General features: G+C 43.1%; 1 protein-coding gene across 1 annotated transcript in view; it reads left to right on the top strand.

Moving 5' to 3' along the window:
* The window catches only part of MAST4 (microtubule associated serine/threonine kinase family member 4), an 880,190-nt gene extending 865,075 nt beyond the window's left edge, over nt 1-15,115 (top strand). The window contains exons 27-29 of the mRNA XM_006870995.1: nt 8,320-8,456; nt 10,483-10,664; nt 11,226-15,115. Coding sequence (XP_006871057.1) covers nt 8,320-8,456; nt 10,483-10,664; nt 11,226-15,115 — 4,209 coding nt within the window. The remainder of the gene's footprint in view (nt 1-8,319; nt 8,457-10,482; nt 10,665-11,225) is intronic.
* The last annotated feature ends 1,883 nt before the right edge of the window (nt 15,116-16,998 follow it).

Here is a 16,998-nt window from a genome sequence, read left to right as displayed (position 1 = left end):
ATATATATATATATGTTGTTGTTGTTAATTGCTGTTGAGTTAGTTCTGACTCATAGTGACCCTATATAGGGTTTCTGACAAGTGGTTAGTGGATTTTAAATACAAATATATCCCTTTCCAAGTAGTTGTTGTTGTTGATAAGTGCCGTTGAGTCACTTCCAACCCATAGTGACTCTGTATAGGGTTTCCAAGGAGCAGTAGGTGAGTGTCAACCACCAACTTTGCAACCAGCCCATTAACCCACAGCACTACACCAGGTCCCCCCAAAAGTGGGCCGACAATGTGCTTACTATCTTTAAAAGCTCTTTGAGCTTTTCTAGGAGTTTGCCTTGATGCTTTGTTTTAGAAAATAAGTCTGCATTCTGTAGATGAGCTTCTCTAAGTTATCACTCTACTAGAAATTTTGCCCAGGTCTTGACATCAGCAACTAGAAGATGATCAGTGGGATTTAAATGTTAATATCTGTTTTGCCTTTTACGTACTTTAAGACAGTATTGAATTATATGCAGAATAGTTCCTGCCATAGCTTATCTTGTATCATGTGTCTGCTCAGAAGGAAATAATAAACTATATATAGACACATACATAGTTTATTTTGCTGAAACATATTCATGTTCAGTATTGACTTTGCAATGCATTTTCATGTGAGTCTAGATTTCAAAACCTCTCTCCTTCCTAGAAAATTTGAGTGTTTATTGCCCCTGAAGCTGGATAGGTCCCTGACAGAACTGGATATTCATATTTGCAACATTTTGCCTTCGTCTGGCTGAACCCTCCCTTCCTGTGTTTAGCCCCTGGGACTAGATTATGTCACCGAAATTGCTTGAACATACTGGAGTGAAAAGCCGTTGGCTCTCTTTGAAATTGTGGTGTATTCTGACACAGACCCAAGCAGAGGATCCTACTTCTGGTTCATAAAGGAAACACTCCAGTGAAGCAACCACTGTAATGAAACAAAGGGGATACGAGGGATTTAGTTGTCTTCTCAGCAAACTGCGTCATCAGGCAACTTGCTTCCAAATGTAGCCAGCGATTCTTGAACGGAGTGTAAACAGACTAGTCACAACACTGGGCTCCTGCTCTCTGCTCTCCTTGGTTTAACAGCAGTTAACCAACCCCATGATCTTGCATACTTATAAAACACCTCACAAAAGCTCATGGCCCCCTTAGAAAACGTTGAAAACACTTATGATATAGGACTGTTGTTTATTGTTAAGTGCCTTCTAATCTTTTCCAACTCATAGTGACCCTGTGTAGGGTTTCTGAGAAGAAGCTGGTGTGTTTGAACTGCCAACCTTGGGCGGGGGGGGGGAGGGCATCAAAGGCTCATTCTTACCATTCTCACAAGTCTGCTGAGCCCTGTATGTGCAGAGCAAATGACACATAAGAATAATAGATAATAGAGAGAGAGCTATTGACCATTGCCAGGCTACATTCTAAACACTTTATAGGAATAAACTCCTGTAATCCTCACAATCACCCTATGAGTCAGGTCCTGTAAGTGTCCTGTTTTACAGATGGATTAACTAAAGCAGAGACAAGTTAGCAAAGTAGTCCAAGGCTGTCTGCTAGGAAGGAAGACAAGAGGAACATACCCAGGCAATGCGGCTTCACAGCCTTTGCTTTCCACTACTACACCTCGCTGTTCTACATGGGAAGAAGGCTCTGATGCCAGTGACTGGTCATCTCGTGTTCATAGGGGAAAAGAGTGGCAAAATCAGGCAGTAATCAAAGTTAATCATAAGGAGGAGGCTGTAAATAATACTGCAGACATTCTAAAGAAGATGGGTGGCTGTCCACCTGAGCTGGATTTGAAGAGTTGACTGCTGTCTGAGTAGAACAATGAAGAATGAGGTATATGAAAAGCATGTGCTGAATAGTCTAAGCAAAATGAAGAGAAATGTAAAAAATGCAAGGGCAAGAGAGCCCAAGATGTGTGCAGTTCATGAGTGAACCAATGTGACTAGAGCCTGGGTTTATATATAGCATTAAGTGTACAAGATGTCAGGGACTGGATTTTGAAGAGTGAGTTAGAAACCAAACAGGTAGAACACCATTATCCCAGCTGGATTATGTAGAGACAGAAATGTAAAAAGTCTAACTCAGTAACCCAGGACCAGCAAGTAAGCTAGTCTAGCCAAATAGATAGAAGAAAGTGGATATCCAATTTCTGCCACTATATTTACAGCTAACATAAAATAATCCCCCTCATTGTTGTTATTGTTGTTAAGTGAGTTGGTTCTGATTCTTAGTGACTGCTTGTAGGGTTTCCATGGAGCGGCTGGTGTGTTTGCCCTTGTAATGACCAGTTCTGTCCCTATCCGACAGCACCACACCTGGTCTCCAGTTTAATGTAATTCCCCTCCTGCTGTGCACTAATCATACAAACATCTTAAAGTACAAGTGAACTAATTGCATCGTAACAGTATACTGGCCCCATTTTGTTGTTCGTTTTTAAACAAACACAGCAGTATTCCTCTCCTAAATAGTCACTCATTCTTCAAAAGAAGTTAATTGATGATAAAGGGACCCCCAGGAAGCCACATTGACTGAGTCCAAGTAACACTCGCTGTGCTGAATGCATCCACCAGGTGGCAGACTTCACAATTCTCACTTAATCTACAAAATCATCTTCCTGATAGTTAGCATTTGTTTACTCATTAGTGTTTCCAACCAAATATTTGGTGTCTGTGTCCTTTGTGCCTGTGTTGCTCCTTAAGCCATGCTTTAGTATATTTCCACAAGTCAAATGAATGGTCCTCTGGAACCCCTGAGTAAACTGTCCTCTGGAACCCCCATAAGAGAGACCTGGATTTTATTTTTATAGAAGGAGACATTTACAGAGCTTAGTATTCGCTCTGCCTTAGCAGGCCCTAATCTTATTTTCTGATGAGAAATGTTTACTATTTATATTTTATTTTATACAATGTTTATGATAGTCTTGTATCTCCCTAATTTTCCTTTTGACAAGGTAGATGGCATTGACTGAAAGGGTCAGAAATGATAAAATTAGCCTGGAGTGAAACATGACTTCTGGGTTCTGCTGATTGCTTGAATTAAGGTGATCCTCAGGAGTCCTGGTGTGGCGCTGTGGGTTAAGCTGTTTGAACTGCAAGATCAGCAGGTCAAGCTCACCAGCTGCTCCTCGGAAACCCTATATAGGGTCGCTAGGGGTCAGAACCAACTTGACAGCACTTCAACAACATTGTATTTAATCAAGTCTTGTTGTGCTACAATGGGATAAGCAGTGGACTGCTAACCACAAGGTTAGCAGTTCAAATTCACCAATTGCTTCTCAGAAACCCTATATTGGGTCACTAGGAGTTGGAACCAATGTGAGGGCACTTAACAACAACAAAAGCAAGGATAGTGGGCCCTTCCTAGCTCGTGAAGATGTTGTGAAAGAAACAACTTTCTTTACTTGGTTGTGAAATAAAGTAAGAGAATGTATGTGGAAGAAATAACTTTAAAATCAAAATGTGCATTTAAAATGCCAGCTGGCATGATTAGCCTCTTGTCAATGCTGAATTATATTTGGGCTCAAACGGTTCATGTGACGGCTGGAACTACCCCAGCAAACATTACCGCGCTGCGTATCCATACTGTGTGTGAATGGGGACAACGATTAGAAGGCCAATACTGGAAGTCTTGAAAGGTAAACCTCCAGCCAAGTCTGTTTCCGCTTTCATTCACCTAAGGCAGAAAGAAGAAGAAAAAGAAATGCAGCATAGCCTCACTCAGTGTATGAAGAAAAGACCCTGTCCTAAAGAAGCTTCGTTGACAGATTTTATATATCTGCATCCCACTCCTGACAAGCCATCCTTTTGGGAGTCCATAGGATAAGCACTGGTCTGCTCATCACAAGTCATCAGAAACCCTATACAGGGTCACTGTGAGTCAGAGATGACTCGGTAGCACTTAACAACAATAACAATCAAATAAAAGTTTATTTTTATAGTTTTGGCTCTGGCAAATGTATAATTCTTTAAACATAAAAATAAAAATTTCTCTTGTCAAGTTCAAATCCCATTTCCTTAAAATATTTTCTACAAATGCATTGTTATTGTTGTTGTTAAGTGCCATCAAGTCAGTTCTGACTCATAGTGACCCTGTATAGGGTTTCCAAGGAGGGCTGGTGGGTTTCAACTGCTGACCTTATGGTTCACAGTTCAGTGCTGATCCAACAGCGCCACACTAGAAGTTCATAAGTACATTAGGTATGGGATGAAATATCCTTATATAATCGATGAATGTAAGATATAAACAATTCCATAAAGAAATACAAATGACTAAAACAATTCAGAGACAGTACCCACCCAGCCTTGCTAATAGTCAAGAAGCAAAGATTATTACAAGACACCATTTTTAGGTAGAAAATTGGTAATTTGTAGATACGTAGATATGCATTTAAGACCAACAGGTTTGGGAAGGCAAATAGAATTTTACACCCACAGATATATAGGCTTGACAGAATATAGTGTTACATATGTATTTATATGTGCTACAGATCCAAGAGGGCTTCAAAGGGTTTGGGGAAAAATCCACAAACTTTCTTTTAAAAACTCCACAAACTTTGTGTTTTAACTATAATCTTCCACAAACTCTTTGAAGCCCCCTTGTGTACCCATGAGTATAGTAGTGTGTGCAGGGGACAGAGTTATAAGAACTTGATGTTGTTGTTGTTGTTGTTGTCATTAAGTGCTGGCAAGTCGGTTCCTACTCATAGCAACCCTGTATTGGGCTTCCGAGGAGCAGCGGGTGAGCTTGAAATCCGACCTTGTGGTTCAAACTGGCCTTGCAGTCAAGCACATTAACCACAGCACCACGCCAGGACTCCAAGAAGTTCTTAGCTATGACTTGACCAGATACCTTGAGGGAATGAGTAGCTGGTGGCCTAAGACCATATTCTGTGAGAACATCAAGGTCAATTGGCACAACCTAGTTCACAAGGAAAATGTTATGCATCCTAATTGATAATTAACAACTGGGAATCTTAAAAGCTTGTGAGTAGCCATCGAAGCTGTAAGTATTGGTCTCTTCCCATCTGGAACAAAGAAGAGTGAAGGAAACAATTATTCCAAAGAACTAATAGACTAAGTGAACCCTAGCCTCCACAATCTTGAGACAAGAACTAGATGCTGCATGATTACATTGCTCACTATTCTGAAAAGGGTCACAAAAGAAGAGTGGGAGTTTTGAAACAAAACTCAAAAAAAGTCAGAACTACTGGTTGAATAGACGGGTGAATAGACCCTCCAAGACTATGACCCTTAAACCATCAAAACTAAACCCACTGCTGACACATAATGATCCAAAACACAGACTAGAGCTATTCCCTAGGGTTTCTGAGAGAGTTCATCTGTACAGGAGCGGGCATAGACCCATCTTTCTCCCAGGGAGCAGCTGTAGGACTCAAACTGCTGCCCTTGAGGTTAGCAACCCAGCGCTGACCTCACTACACCACCAGGTTCCTTTAGTTACCTTTCAGACCTGGAACCCTTGGGTCAACCTGTAGGCAAAGAATAGAGAGGCCTATAAAGTGAACATTGTTGTTGTTCACCGTCGAGTGATTCCAACTCATAGCAGCCCTGGATAGAGTTTGAACCGCCGACCTTGAGATTCAAATTGACTTTTTGGCCTAGTGCTTATCCAGTGCACCACATCAGGACTCCATTATCACAGGGCAATCAGCCATGTGTACCTAGCTCAAAAGGGAAACCTTTGGCCAGAGACAAAGCTGAGACAGCAGGAAAGGGCTGGGAAAGAAAGGTGGAAATGGGTACCACAGAGAGGAAGTGGGATGCGTGTTATTACATTGTGGGGACACACGCAATTAATGTCTGGCAGCAAAGTGCATATAAACTTTTGAATGGAAAACTATTTGCTCTGTAAACTTTCACCCAAATTATAAAAAAAAAAAGCTTTTAAAACGTTGGTAATTTGAAAAGTGTTGCTGGTAGGTATATAAATTGACATAACCTTTCTGGAAAACTAGTGTTTCAGTATGTACTAGGAGTCTTGAAGAAGTTCCGATGAAACCCTTTGATTCAGTTTATCGAGTCTAATTACATTTGTTTTTAACTGTTGTTGTTAAGTGGCTTGGAATCAGTTCTGACCCTTAGTGACCCTGTATAGGGTTTCTGAGGAGCAGCTGGTAAGCTGAAACAGCCAACCTTGCAGTTCAAATGATTTAGCAGTCGGGCACATTAACCCACAGGGCCACTAATTACATAACATCTGAAAAATATTTATGCATTTCAACTCATAAGAATGTAAAAATGGATAACAATAACAATAAGGAAATAGTTAAATACTTTTTAAATTATCCGTCTGGTGGAAAATATTATACAAAAATAATAAAGATATTGTTTTTTAAATAATAATGATGAAGAGAAATTTTATCAAAATTATTTAAGGTGAAATTAAAAACAAAGCTGTAAACACAGTTGTTGTTAGGTGCCATCGAGTCAGTACCGACTCATAGTGATATCCTGGACCAACCTCACTATTGTTGCCACACTTGATCCCATTGATGCTGCCATATTGTCAATCCATCTCGCTGGAGGTCTTCCTCTTTTTCTCTGACTCTCCACCCTACCAAACATGATATCCTTCTCCAACGACTGGGCCCTCCTGACAATATGTCCAAAGTATGAGAGACGAAGTTTGGCCATCCTGGCCTCCAAGGAGCACTCTGGCTGCACTTCTTCCAACACAGATTTGTTGGTTCTTTTGGCAGCCAATGACACTTTCAATATTCTCCTCCAACAGTAAGCTTAATATTATAGTTATTGACAGAAGATGTAGATATTTATGCATATCTGAAAAAGACCAGTAAAAATACCCTGAATGTTACTAAAGGTCATGAAATGGTAGACTTTTCAATTAATTATTTTTAAAAAGTTTTATACTTTGCTGGTTTCTACATACAATGGACCTGTATTCCTTTCTAAATCAGGGAGAAGAAAACAGATATTAACCTGGAAACAGTCATTCCCTCTTCTTACCATACTTAATGCCCATCAACTGGTACCACTTAGAATTGCTGGGTTTTCCCCAGGCACTGGTCTGTAAAAACGTTCTTCCCAAACTCCGTGCATTTTTATAGTAATCAGGGAAATCTCTGACTTTGAGAGGACAAGCTTCTCCCTTGGTTATTAAGAAATTCAAGAAGAGGTAATGATGCCAAGGTGACTGTGGGTTCAAGCCAGTCTACCTTCCCCGGGAATCCCTCAACCTGCCATCTGACTGCACCATCAAACCCATCCCCCGGGCATGCCCAGCAAGCCCTGTCCCAGGATTGAGTGAAAAGGCACAGAGCCTCACTGGGAATCTTCTCACCTTCCGAGACCCAGATCAAGAAGGGTTGTTTCATATCGGCAGACATAAAACTTTCCAGCTCTGCAAGCTGACAGATTCTAGGAAAATAGAAAAGGAACCTTTTACTATAGTGAAATATAAAAGTCTCATTCAATTTTGCCACTTTATGATACCTTGGCCAAAGAAAAGCATAAAAAATAAAAATAACTCAACCGAGAGCGAGACAGCCCCTGGGCATATTTATATTCATTACATATGGATGAAGATAACTGTTATTTATTTATACAACCCTTTCTATGTGTTACATTGTTAAGTGCCGTTGAGTTGAAACCTTGTACAGGGTTTCCAAGAAGTGACTAGTGGATTTGAACCTCCAATCGTACAGTTAGGAGTCCAGTGCATATCCTACAGCACCATACTAAGACTCTATGTGTTAAAGGTTTTACAAACTTGATCTCATTTAATCCTTATATAAGTCCTCTGAGATAGACAACCTAAAACCAAACCAAACCCACTGCTTTTGTATCAATCCCAATTCTTAACCTCCCTAAATACAGGATTTCTGAGGCTATACATCTTTATGGGAGCAGACAATCTTGTCTTCCTCCCATGTGTGACTGGAGAATTCCAGCTGCTGACCTTTCGGTTGTTAGCAGCCCAACGCATAACCCACTACACCACCAGGTCTCCTGCATAGGAAACTGAAGTATAAGGATAAGCAACCTGCTAAGATCTCAGAGCTCAAATTTGAATCAGCTCTGAAGACTCTAGAGCCCACCCTCTAAAATAAACTTCACACTTTGCCTTCCATCCAGTTTTTATTACTGTTAGGATTTCATTGATTGAAAGGTTATTTAGAAATGAGAGCCCTTATGTGTATATGTTCATATGTGTTTGTATTTGTCTTTGAATCTCCTATTTCTGTTCTGCCCTTACTTCATCACAGCATTTCTCTCTAATATCATCTCTCTCTCTCTCTCTTTCTCTCTTTGTAAATAGAGTGGAAATAAGGTGTCAATCACAACTACCCCATTTGAAAACACATCAATCAAAACAGGACCAGCCAGGAGAAACAGCTATAAAAGCCGGATGGTGAGGCGGAGTAAGAAATCCAAGAAAAAAGAAAGTCTGGAGAGGTTAGTTAAACTGTTTGCAAATGTGTTGGAAAAAAGTTACTCCTTACTTAATTTAAATGCTTACATCTGAGAAAGTTGTAGTTCTCTGTGAGAAATTTTAAGCTATGGTTCATATAGGTTTAATATATTGAAGTTTATATATTCATAGTAGCATTATTTTTCATAGTAAAAGGATTTACGTATTTACATTGCAGAAGGATTTAGATTACTTTTGATCATTTACCAGGAAAAACCCTTTGCTGGCCTTTAAGTCTTTAGAGTTCCTTTTCAGTTGAGCTGGAATTGAGGGACTCAATTTTCAAGAAATTTTTTAACACAAATCTACGTTTAATGATGTTCTTTACATTATCTAAAAACAAACAGTTGCTATTTTTTAAATGCCATGTATTCTAAAATAACTATATCTCTAAAGCTTTGAAATAAACCTAGAAATAAAAGGACTTTATTTTACTGACTAAAAATCTAACTTAAGTTGCAGATGTTTACTGTCTGAGAAGTAATGTTGAATATCTTGTTGGGCTTTATGTAGACCGACACAAACGAGATTTGTCCACTTGTATGTTTTTCTGGTAGGAATAGTTCTTGCAAGACAGTTCTTGTATAATAACAAAACAAGTCCCTCTTTTATCCACTTGGATCTGATGCATCTGACCAAATTGAGAAAATTTTTATTCATGGAAGTATAGAAAAATAGGCAAATTAAAAGGAAATGACATACTAACACCAGGAAAAACAGCCCGAAAAAGAAGGGATGATAAATGTGTTTTACATGGCCCAGCTGTGAACAGTTTTTGAAATGTAAAATAAAGCACCCACCTTTTTTCTAACCTTGTTTAGTTTAAACATTTTGAGAAGAATAGAAAAGGGGAGGTATGTGTATTTGGTTGGAAGGTAGAAGGGAATTGTATTAAATAATTTAATTCTTATCTTTTTAGCAGGAAATCAGCACCATTTCTAAAACTGAACCATTAAAAAATATTAGCCTGAACATAGTACTTAGCAATATGAAGGCAAGTAGAGGAAGAAACAGCTAACAGAATAGACAATGGTTTCTCTGGGGTTTAGGAATGAAATCAGAGCAGAGACGTTGCTGTTGTTCATTAGAAACTCCTAAAACTATTTTCCTTTTTAACCCAAGTGTATTTATTTCTTTGATTACAATTAAGTTCTGGGATCCTTCTTTTACATCCAGTTTCATATTTTGATTGGACTTTAATTCATATAGAATACATTGTTTCAAGAGTACCAGTGTTAAATCTTTCTTTTAGGCTTAGCAGAGGGAGTTGACGCAGCTCCATGTACTTACAAGCAGTGCAAACCTGTGTTTCTGGCTTTAAGATGTACTTATGGAACACTAAATACACATATGCTTCTCTAGCTGCTGTGTAGTCTGTGCTGTCCTGCTGATACAAGCTCTAGTCTTTCTCAGGTTTTCTGTTGAAATAAACAGCCGACACTGTAGTTAGCAATACTCAAGAGTCCACAATAGCATAAGTACAGCATACAGTCCTTAGTAGATAAAGTATCTACCCAGTGTATCACCATTAAATAATTCTATAGCCTAAATAAAGAGTTTTCTTCCAGAGACTTATTTCATATGATCACGTATTTAAATTGTGTCAGTGTATTTGGGCCCAAGTACTCAGAAGCTTTCAGGCAAAAAACATCTTCCTCACAAACCTAACAAATAAGTAATTGAATATATTTTTAGTATGTTTTTCAATGTGACATATATTTTCCCCAACTCTTCTTCAATGGGTTTGGAAGTAAGAGAAGAAAAATCTCTATTTTGTACAGCCAAAGAATGTTCCTTTGTAAGTGATACCAATCATTTTTTAATATAAAAGTTGTATCCTATTCTTTAGAATGGCTGGACCTGCCAGTGGTCACACCAGTGTGTCCGACCCAGACTTGTTGAATTGAATGCACTGGTATTGTGGGGAGGCAGGAGTAGCTATGAAAATGGAGCTAGGATAGAGTTGATCTGGTTTGTGTTCTGATCATTTCCTTTCTATTTTAATTCTAGAAGAAGATCCCTTTTCAAAAAACTAGCCAAGCAGCCTTCTCCTTTACTTCATACCAGTCGGAGTTTCTCCTGCTTGAACCGATCCCTGTCGTCTGGAGAGAGCCTGCCAGGTTCCCCCACCCACAGCTTGTCTCCCCGATCTCCCACACCAAGCTATCGCTCCACACCTGACTTTCCATCTGGTGAGTGAGACTCACTCCTGGGGCCGACAGCAGAGAAAGAAGGAGGTCCACAGCATATTTTGAGATCATGAAGACTTGAAAGTAATTCCAGCTAAAGGACAAAAGCAGAGGATGTCAACAGTATAGAACTGAATTTACAGGAAGGGCGTAAGGCATGAGTGTCCTGAACATTATAATACAAAGACTAGAAAGGGGAGATTCTGTTTAGGAGGCAATGAGTTTATGCTAATAGTGGTGAACTCATTTGGAACAGGAAAGCGATCATGGTTACACAAATTGATTGTAATCAGCATCATTGAATTATCCATGTAGAGATTGTGAGATTAGCGAATGTTTTGTTGTGTATGTTTTCACCACAATAAAATAAACAAGATGGGAAATATTGGATTTTTCTGTGGTGGGGGAGCTTTATCAGCAAACCATGTCTTTCATTAGAGTGAGATGCCGAGACAATCTACCGGCCTCCCCTTTATGTTCCCTTGAACAGCCAGGGTTAGAAGGGTGGAAGGGGAAAGAGAAGATGACCCTGGATACTCACCCTATTCTGTTTTTCACTCACAGGTACGAATTCCTCCCAGAGCAGCTCCCCAAGTTCCAGTGCCCCCAATTCTCCAGCAGGGTCAGGACACATCCGGCCCAGCACTCTCCACGGCCTGGCCCCCAAACTCAGTGGGCAGAGGTACCGATCTGGAAGGCGTAAATCAGCTGGCAGCATCCCACTTTCCCCTTTGGCCCGGACACCCTCTCCAACTCCTCAGCCCACCTCCCCGCAGCGGTCACCATCACCTCTGCTGGGACACTCACTGGGCAACTCCAAGTTCTCTCAAGCTTTCCCCAGCAAAATGCACTCCCCTCCCACCATCGTCAGACACATCGTGAGGCCCAAGAGCGCGGAGCCCCCGCGATCCCCACTGCTTAAGCGTGTGCAATCGGAGGAGAAGCTGTCACCCTCCTATGGCAGTGACAAGAAGCACCTATGTTCCCGCAAGCACAGCCTGGAGGTGACGCAGGAAGAGGTACAGCGGGAGCAGTCACAGCGGGAGGCCACCTTGCAGAGCCTGGATGAGAACGTGTGTGATGCGCCATCCCTCAGCCGAGCCAGGCCTGTGGAGCAAGGCTGCCTGAAACGGCCCGTCTCCCGGAAACTGGGAAGGCAGGAATCTGTAGAAGACCTGGACCGGGAGAAGCTGAAGGCCAAAGTTGTGGTGAAGAAACCAGATGGCTTCCCTGAGAAGCAAGAATCCCACCACGTCTCCCATGGTGCTAGTGGTGATACGGAAAACCTCCCTTCCTTTAAACTGGAGGAGAGAGAGAGAAAAATCTTCCCGAAGGCTTTAGAAAGATCGAATCACTTTGAAAACAAAGCAAACGTGCCAGAGACCCTGTGTACAGGCAGCCTGCTGAAAGATGCTCTTCACAAGAAGGCCAGCGTGCGGACCAGTGAGAATACTACCTTAGACCCCGCAGCATCTGGGTACAGCCCTGCGCCTGTGGAGCATGGTCAGGGTGCTGGGGATTTCAAACGTGTCTCCCCTCCTGGCACCCTCCAAGACAGTCTCTCCCACTTGGCTAACAGGCCCTCCCCAGGGAAGGCTGAAAATTCAGAGAAGGCTGCCCAGGCCAAGGAGTGTCTCCGTTGTGAGAAGTTAGATGGCAAGCTTGCCAATATCGATTACCTCCGCAAGAAAATGTCACTTGAAGACAAAGATGACAGCCTTTGCCCTGCGCTGAAGTCCAAGATGGCATCCAGCACCCATGAGTGTTTGCAAGGGAATGTGGTCCGTCCCACGGTTGGGCCACAAGAAGGCCCACCAGCCTCTGAGGTCCGAGCGTTTATCTGTGGTTCCCATGCAGCTCAGGTCAGCGCTGTGGCCTTTGTTCCTCTCAAGTCTGAAAAACCAGGCTTGGTTGCTCCAGAGTCCCCTGTCAGAAAAAGTCCCTCTGAGTATAAGTTGGAAGGTAGGTCTGTTTCCTGCCTGAAGCCCATTGAGGGTACTTTGGATATTGCTCTCCTGTCGGGACCTCAGGGATCCAAGGCAGAGCTGCTTTCTCCAGAACCTGCAGAAAGTCCCAGCCGGGCCAGTGACATTGGGCCATCTACACCATCAGCCCTTCCCAGCAGCCCCGCAAAGGGTGAAACTGCTAGTCACAGGGAGCCTTCCTCTGCCAGCTTGAAGATGCATAAGTCCTACCTGCTTGAGCCTAGGTTCCAGCCACCCAGCCGGAGCCTCCAGAGTTCCCCAGCGTCTCCTCAGCCTGACCCAGAGTTAAAGCGGGACAGGAAAGTCTCCCATCCCGCCACCAGGGGCCTGGTGACAGTCATGGAAAATGACCCTCAACGGAGAGAGGGCAGTGCCACCAGACACCAGGATCACACTCCTGACTCCAAGCTCCTCCCCTTCCCTGAGCAGAACCGCCACAGCTCTGCTGGGAGCCCAGACCCAGTCATGCCCCATGGCCTCCGGTACTCTGAAGGGACCCCCTCCAAGGAGAAGCCCAGGCTGAGAGAATCATTTGAAAGGGGCCCTTCCACAGCCAGAAGTGAGCGATTTGCTGTGCGGGCTGATGTCCACGGAGACCCATCCAGGGAGCTGCACCCTCCAGAAACTGCTAAAAGTAGTGACAACTCCAAAAATCTCCCCTCCACAGGAAAGACCCACCCAGATAGCTCCACACAAACCCAGACTATGGAGAAAGCTGGGGGGCCTTGTGGAAAAACGAACCACAAAGAAGGCAGAGATGAGACAAGGCTACTGGCCAGAGAGGATTCATCTTTGCACTCCACTGGGATTCCTTGTGAAAGGGATATGAGTAAGGTCAAAAGTGGCATGGAACCCAAGCCCGAAGCCCCTCCAGTCAGGCGGGCTCTGCAGCCACCAGGCATTGAGAGCAGGAAGACTGAGAAGCTCTCTGGTTTCCCGTCTTTGCAGAAAGACAGCCCCAAGGAATCTGATAGGAAAGAGCAACCTCTACAGAAACACCTCAGCAATAGCCCTCAGCCCCCAGTCATCACCAAAGAACTCCCTGGCCTGGCCACTTGGCAGCACTGTAGCCCACCAAGCCATTCTTCAGGCAAAGAGCCGGGGATCAAGCCCTGTGCTGCTGGACCCAGCCCAGGTCTCCAGGAGCCTTCCAAGCTGGCTGCAGCATACAGTGAAAGCAGCAGCCACAAGCTCAGGTCTGGCCCTGACCCATGCCCACCAAAGTCTAAGAACCCAGATAGGCTCCTCTCCTCCCAGAAAGCAAGTACTGGAGGTACAAAGGGCAAAGAGCTGATCCAGCAACCCCTCAGCAACTCCAGCAGAGAGGTAAGAAGTGGTGGTAAGGGGCTGGTGGATGTGTTCCCTGCCATCCCAGGCTCCCAGAACAAAGCCAAGGATGCAGTCGACCAGAGGGAAAGTGGGCCTTCCCTCCCACTGCAGACTGAAGGGGGTGCTCTGGACCCTAAGCCAAAACCTACCAGTGGTGGTCATCCCCCAGAGATGTTGGAGAAGCCCATGCATCTGCCAAGACAAGGACCCCCAGGTGTTGGTGAATTGGCAGACCAGAAACTTCCCACTGTCAGTGAAAAGCAAACCATGTCTCCCAAGCACCCCAAGGCATCCACTGTGAAAGATCACCCTGCTCTGTGCAGACAGGCAGACAAGAGTCCAAGTCAGCAGGCTCTCACCACAGACAGGAAGTCTGAAGGGAAAAAATGCACAGAATCACTTTATGTTCCAGCAGAGAATGGGAAGCTGGAGGCCAGCCCTTCCCCTGTGCACTGTGAGGCTAGGCTTAAAGGCACAGAAAAGTTGGCCACAGCTGTGGGGAAGGGTTTCCCAGAGGCCAAGGGAAAAGGGTTAGGTCCCCAGAAGTCCCTGACAGAGGCAAGCAAGCCTGGCGGCATGAAACGGTCACCGTCAGCCAGTGGGCAGAGTTCTTTGCGATCCACTGCTCTCCCAGAGAAGTCTCTGAGCTACTCCACCAGCTTTCCAGAAGCCAGACCAAGAGCCCAGGAGGCCTCTATGATCAGCAGTGACACCTCTTCTGTTAGGGCCAATGGAGACATGGCTGAGCTCACAGTCCCAAGCAACAGGGACCAAAGGAAGTCTCTGTCAGGCGGGGATGGCAGAACCCACATGACAAAGAGCGACTCTTTGCCATGCTTTTGGAGCTCCACCACCACTCTAGAGTCCCACCATCCCGACCTCACCCTGGGCAGGGGAGCTGGCCACCGGGATAGGGCCCTCTCGGTGACTACAACCGCAGGAGAAACCAAAGGGAAGGAGTCAGCCCTGGCCCAGCCGCCCACAGCCAGGAAGCAGAACGTGGGCAGAGAAGTGGTTAAGCCAGTCCCAGCTCCCAACACTGACCGTCACCTCACCCTTTCTTCTGAGAAGGACTTTGTGGTGCGGCAGAGGAGGGGTAAAGAGAGTTTGCGGAGCAGTCCTCACAAAAAGGCCTCCTAATGGGGTGGGACCCAGGACTCAGGACGGGACTTTAGAGACCCAATCTGAATGTGTTACTGTGTCTTGACTACCTTTGTAAACCAGCACTGTGTGGGGGTGTCTGCCAGGCAGAGTGGGGGAGCCTCAGTAAGGAAGGGGAGAGAGAAAAAAAGAGGGGATCTTCTTCCAAATGCCTTCCCAATTGTAACCGGTAAAACTGTTACCATATAGTGTTTGTACAAAAAAGACAAAAAATACCTTTACAGTTGAGATTGTTGAGGAAAATCAATTTTTTCTCTGTAAATATCTAGCAATGTGTTTGGTTTTGAATATAGAGTCTGTACCTTGCTGCTGATTGCGTCGTTTACTACAGCTTCATTGGTTTTATTTTGTTTTGTGTTTTAATAAGAGTTTTGCTTTACTGCTTAGTTATCATCACATAGTAATGAAGCAAAAATGGTTAAAACTGGGTGGATGTATGTATAAATATATATGCACCCATGTTCCTGTATATGCACAGCCACACACATGTTTTTGGTCTGTGGGATAAGAGAAGATTTCAAGGTGACATTTTTATGAATCAAAGCATTCTGAGTAGATTTAAAGTTGAAAGACAGTCCTAAATACAGTAGATGGTGAGTTTTTAATGTGTATTTTTAACCAGAGATTTTTGATAACACTGTGTCTGGCTGCCTATCTTTCCAGATCGAAAACAAGAATACTCTTAATCACTGCATTTGGAATCCTCCTCCATTAGGAATGGCCGGAACAAATGGCCCTACCATTTGCATGTCACGGTCATCCTAATGGACATTTGATCCTGGATCCAACTGTCTGAAAGGCCAGTGGTCCTTGTTTGTGTGTGTGTACGTTGGGTCTTCACTATAGACACACACATCAACTTCATTTCTGTTCTCTTTCTGTCCCTTCTTTTGACACTCTTAAACTCAGGCCTTTATGCTGTGAGTCACTAGTCCAAAAAGCACACGTTTTGTAGTTGTCTCGCACCAGCCCTGCTCTAGAGTAAGAAGGAAAATTACTGACCACATGCAAATCTTCTAGTACTTAGGGTCTAGTAATAAGCATCCAGCATTGGAAGAGCTTGTCAATTTGCTTATTGGAGGAAAAGAAAGAGGAAAGGGGGAGTGGATTTTGGCATCATAGCATATAAAGAAATAATCAGGACATCAGATACATTTTAATACATAGTTGGGGCCTTATGTTGTAGATGAAGCTTGCTGTTTTGAGCAAGTTCTTGGATTTCACATTCGTTTCTGATGCATCGAGTAGCTCCACATATTTCATAACATGATCTCTTTATTTGTATGCAAAAACAATACTGTATTAATTAAGAACAGCAATTTTGTAACACATGGACTTGTTGGAGCTATTTGGTGCTTGAATGTGACTATCCTTTTTACTTTTGCTAAGCCTTATTTAAATTTTGTATACCGTGGGATATGTAGAATTTATCAAATCACTGTAGTGCTGAAGGGTTTTTTTGGTTGTTTGTTTTTTGTTGCAGTTTTTCTGGTGACTTGTTTTGTAAGTCAGCATTTGATGACATGTACTGAGACACTAAGAGAAAATACACACAGATAAGTATTTATAAGATGATTGGGATCTGTAGCAGGATTTTGTTTTGTTTGGGTTGCTTTTGTGTAAGAAATAAAATTACCAATAAATAACTAATCCAAGCATCCAGTGCCCCTTGAGGATGTCTTAGTATATTCAGGCTATAAAATTGTTCATCTGAGCACACAACCTCATCTTACGGTCCTGTGAATTGTAAATCAACTAGCAAGACTGTAAACTCTGCTCCTAAATCAAAGACATAATTTCATGGACTGCTTTGGTTATCCTTCATTGTCAAATGAGTTGGCAATGACAAGAAAAAGTCTCCT

The sequence above is a fragment of the Chrysochloris asiatica genome, unplaced genomic scaffold (genome assembly GCF_000296735.1).
Source record: "Chrysochloris asiatica unplaced genomic scaffold, ChrAsi1.0 scaffold00157, whole genome shotgun sequence".
Classification (NCBI taxonomy): domain Eukaryota; kingdom Metazoa; phylum Chordata; class Mammalia; order Afrosoricida; family Chrysochloridae; genus Chrysochloris; species Chrysochloris asiatica.
This window is presented reverse-complemented; position numbering and strand designations above follow the sequence as displayed.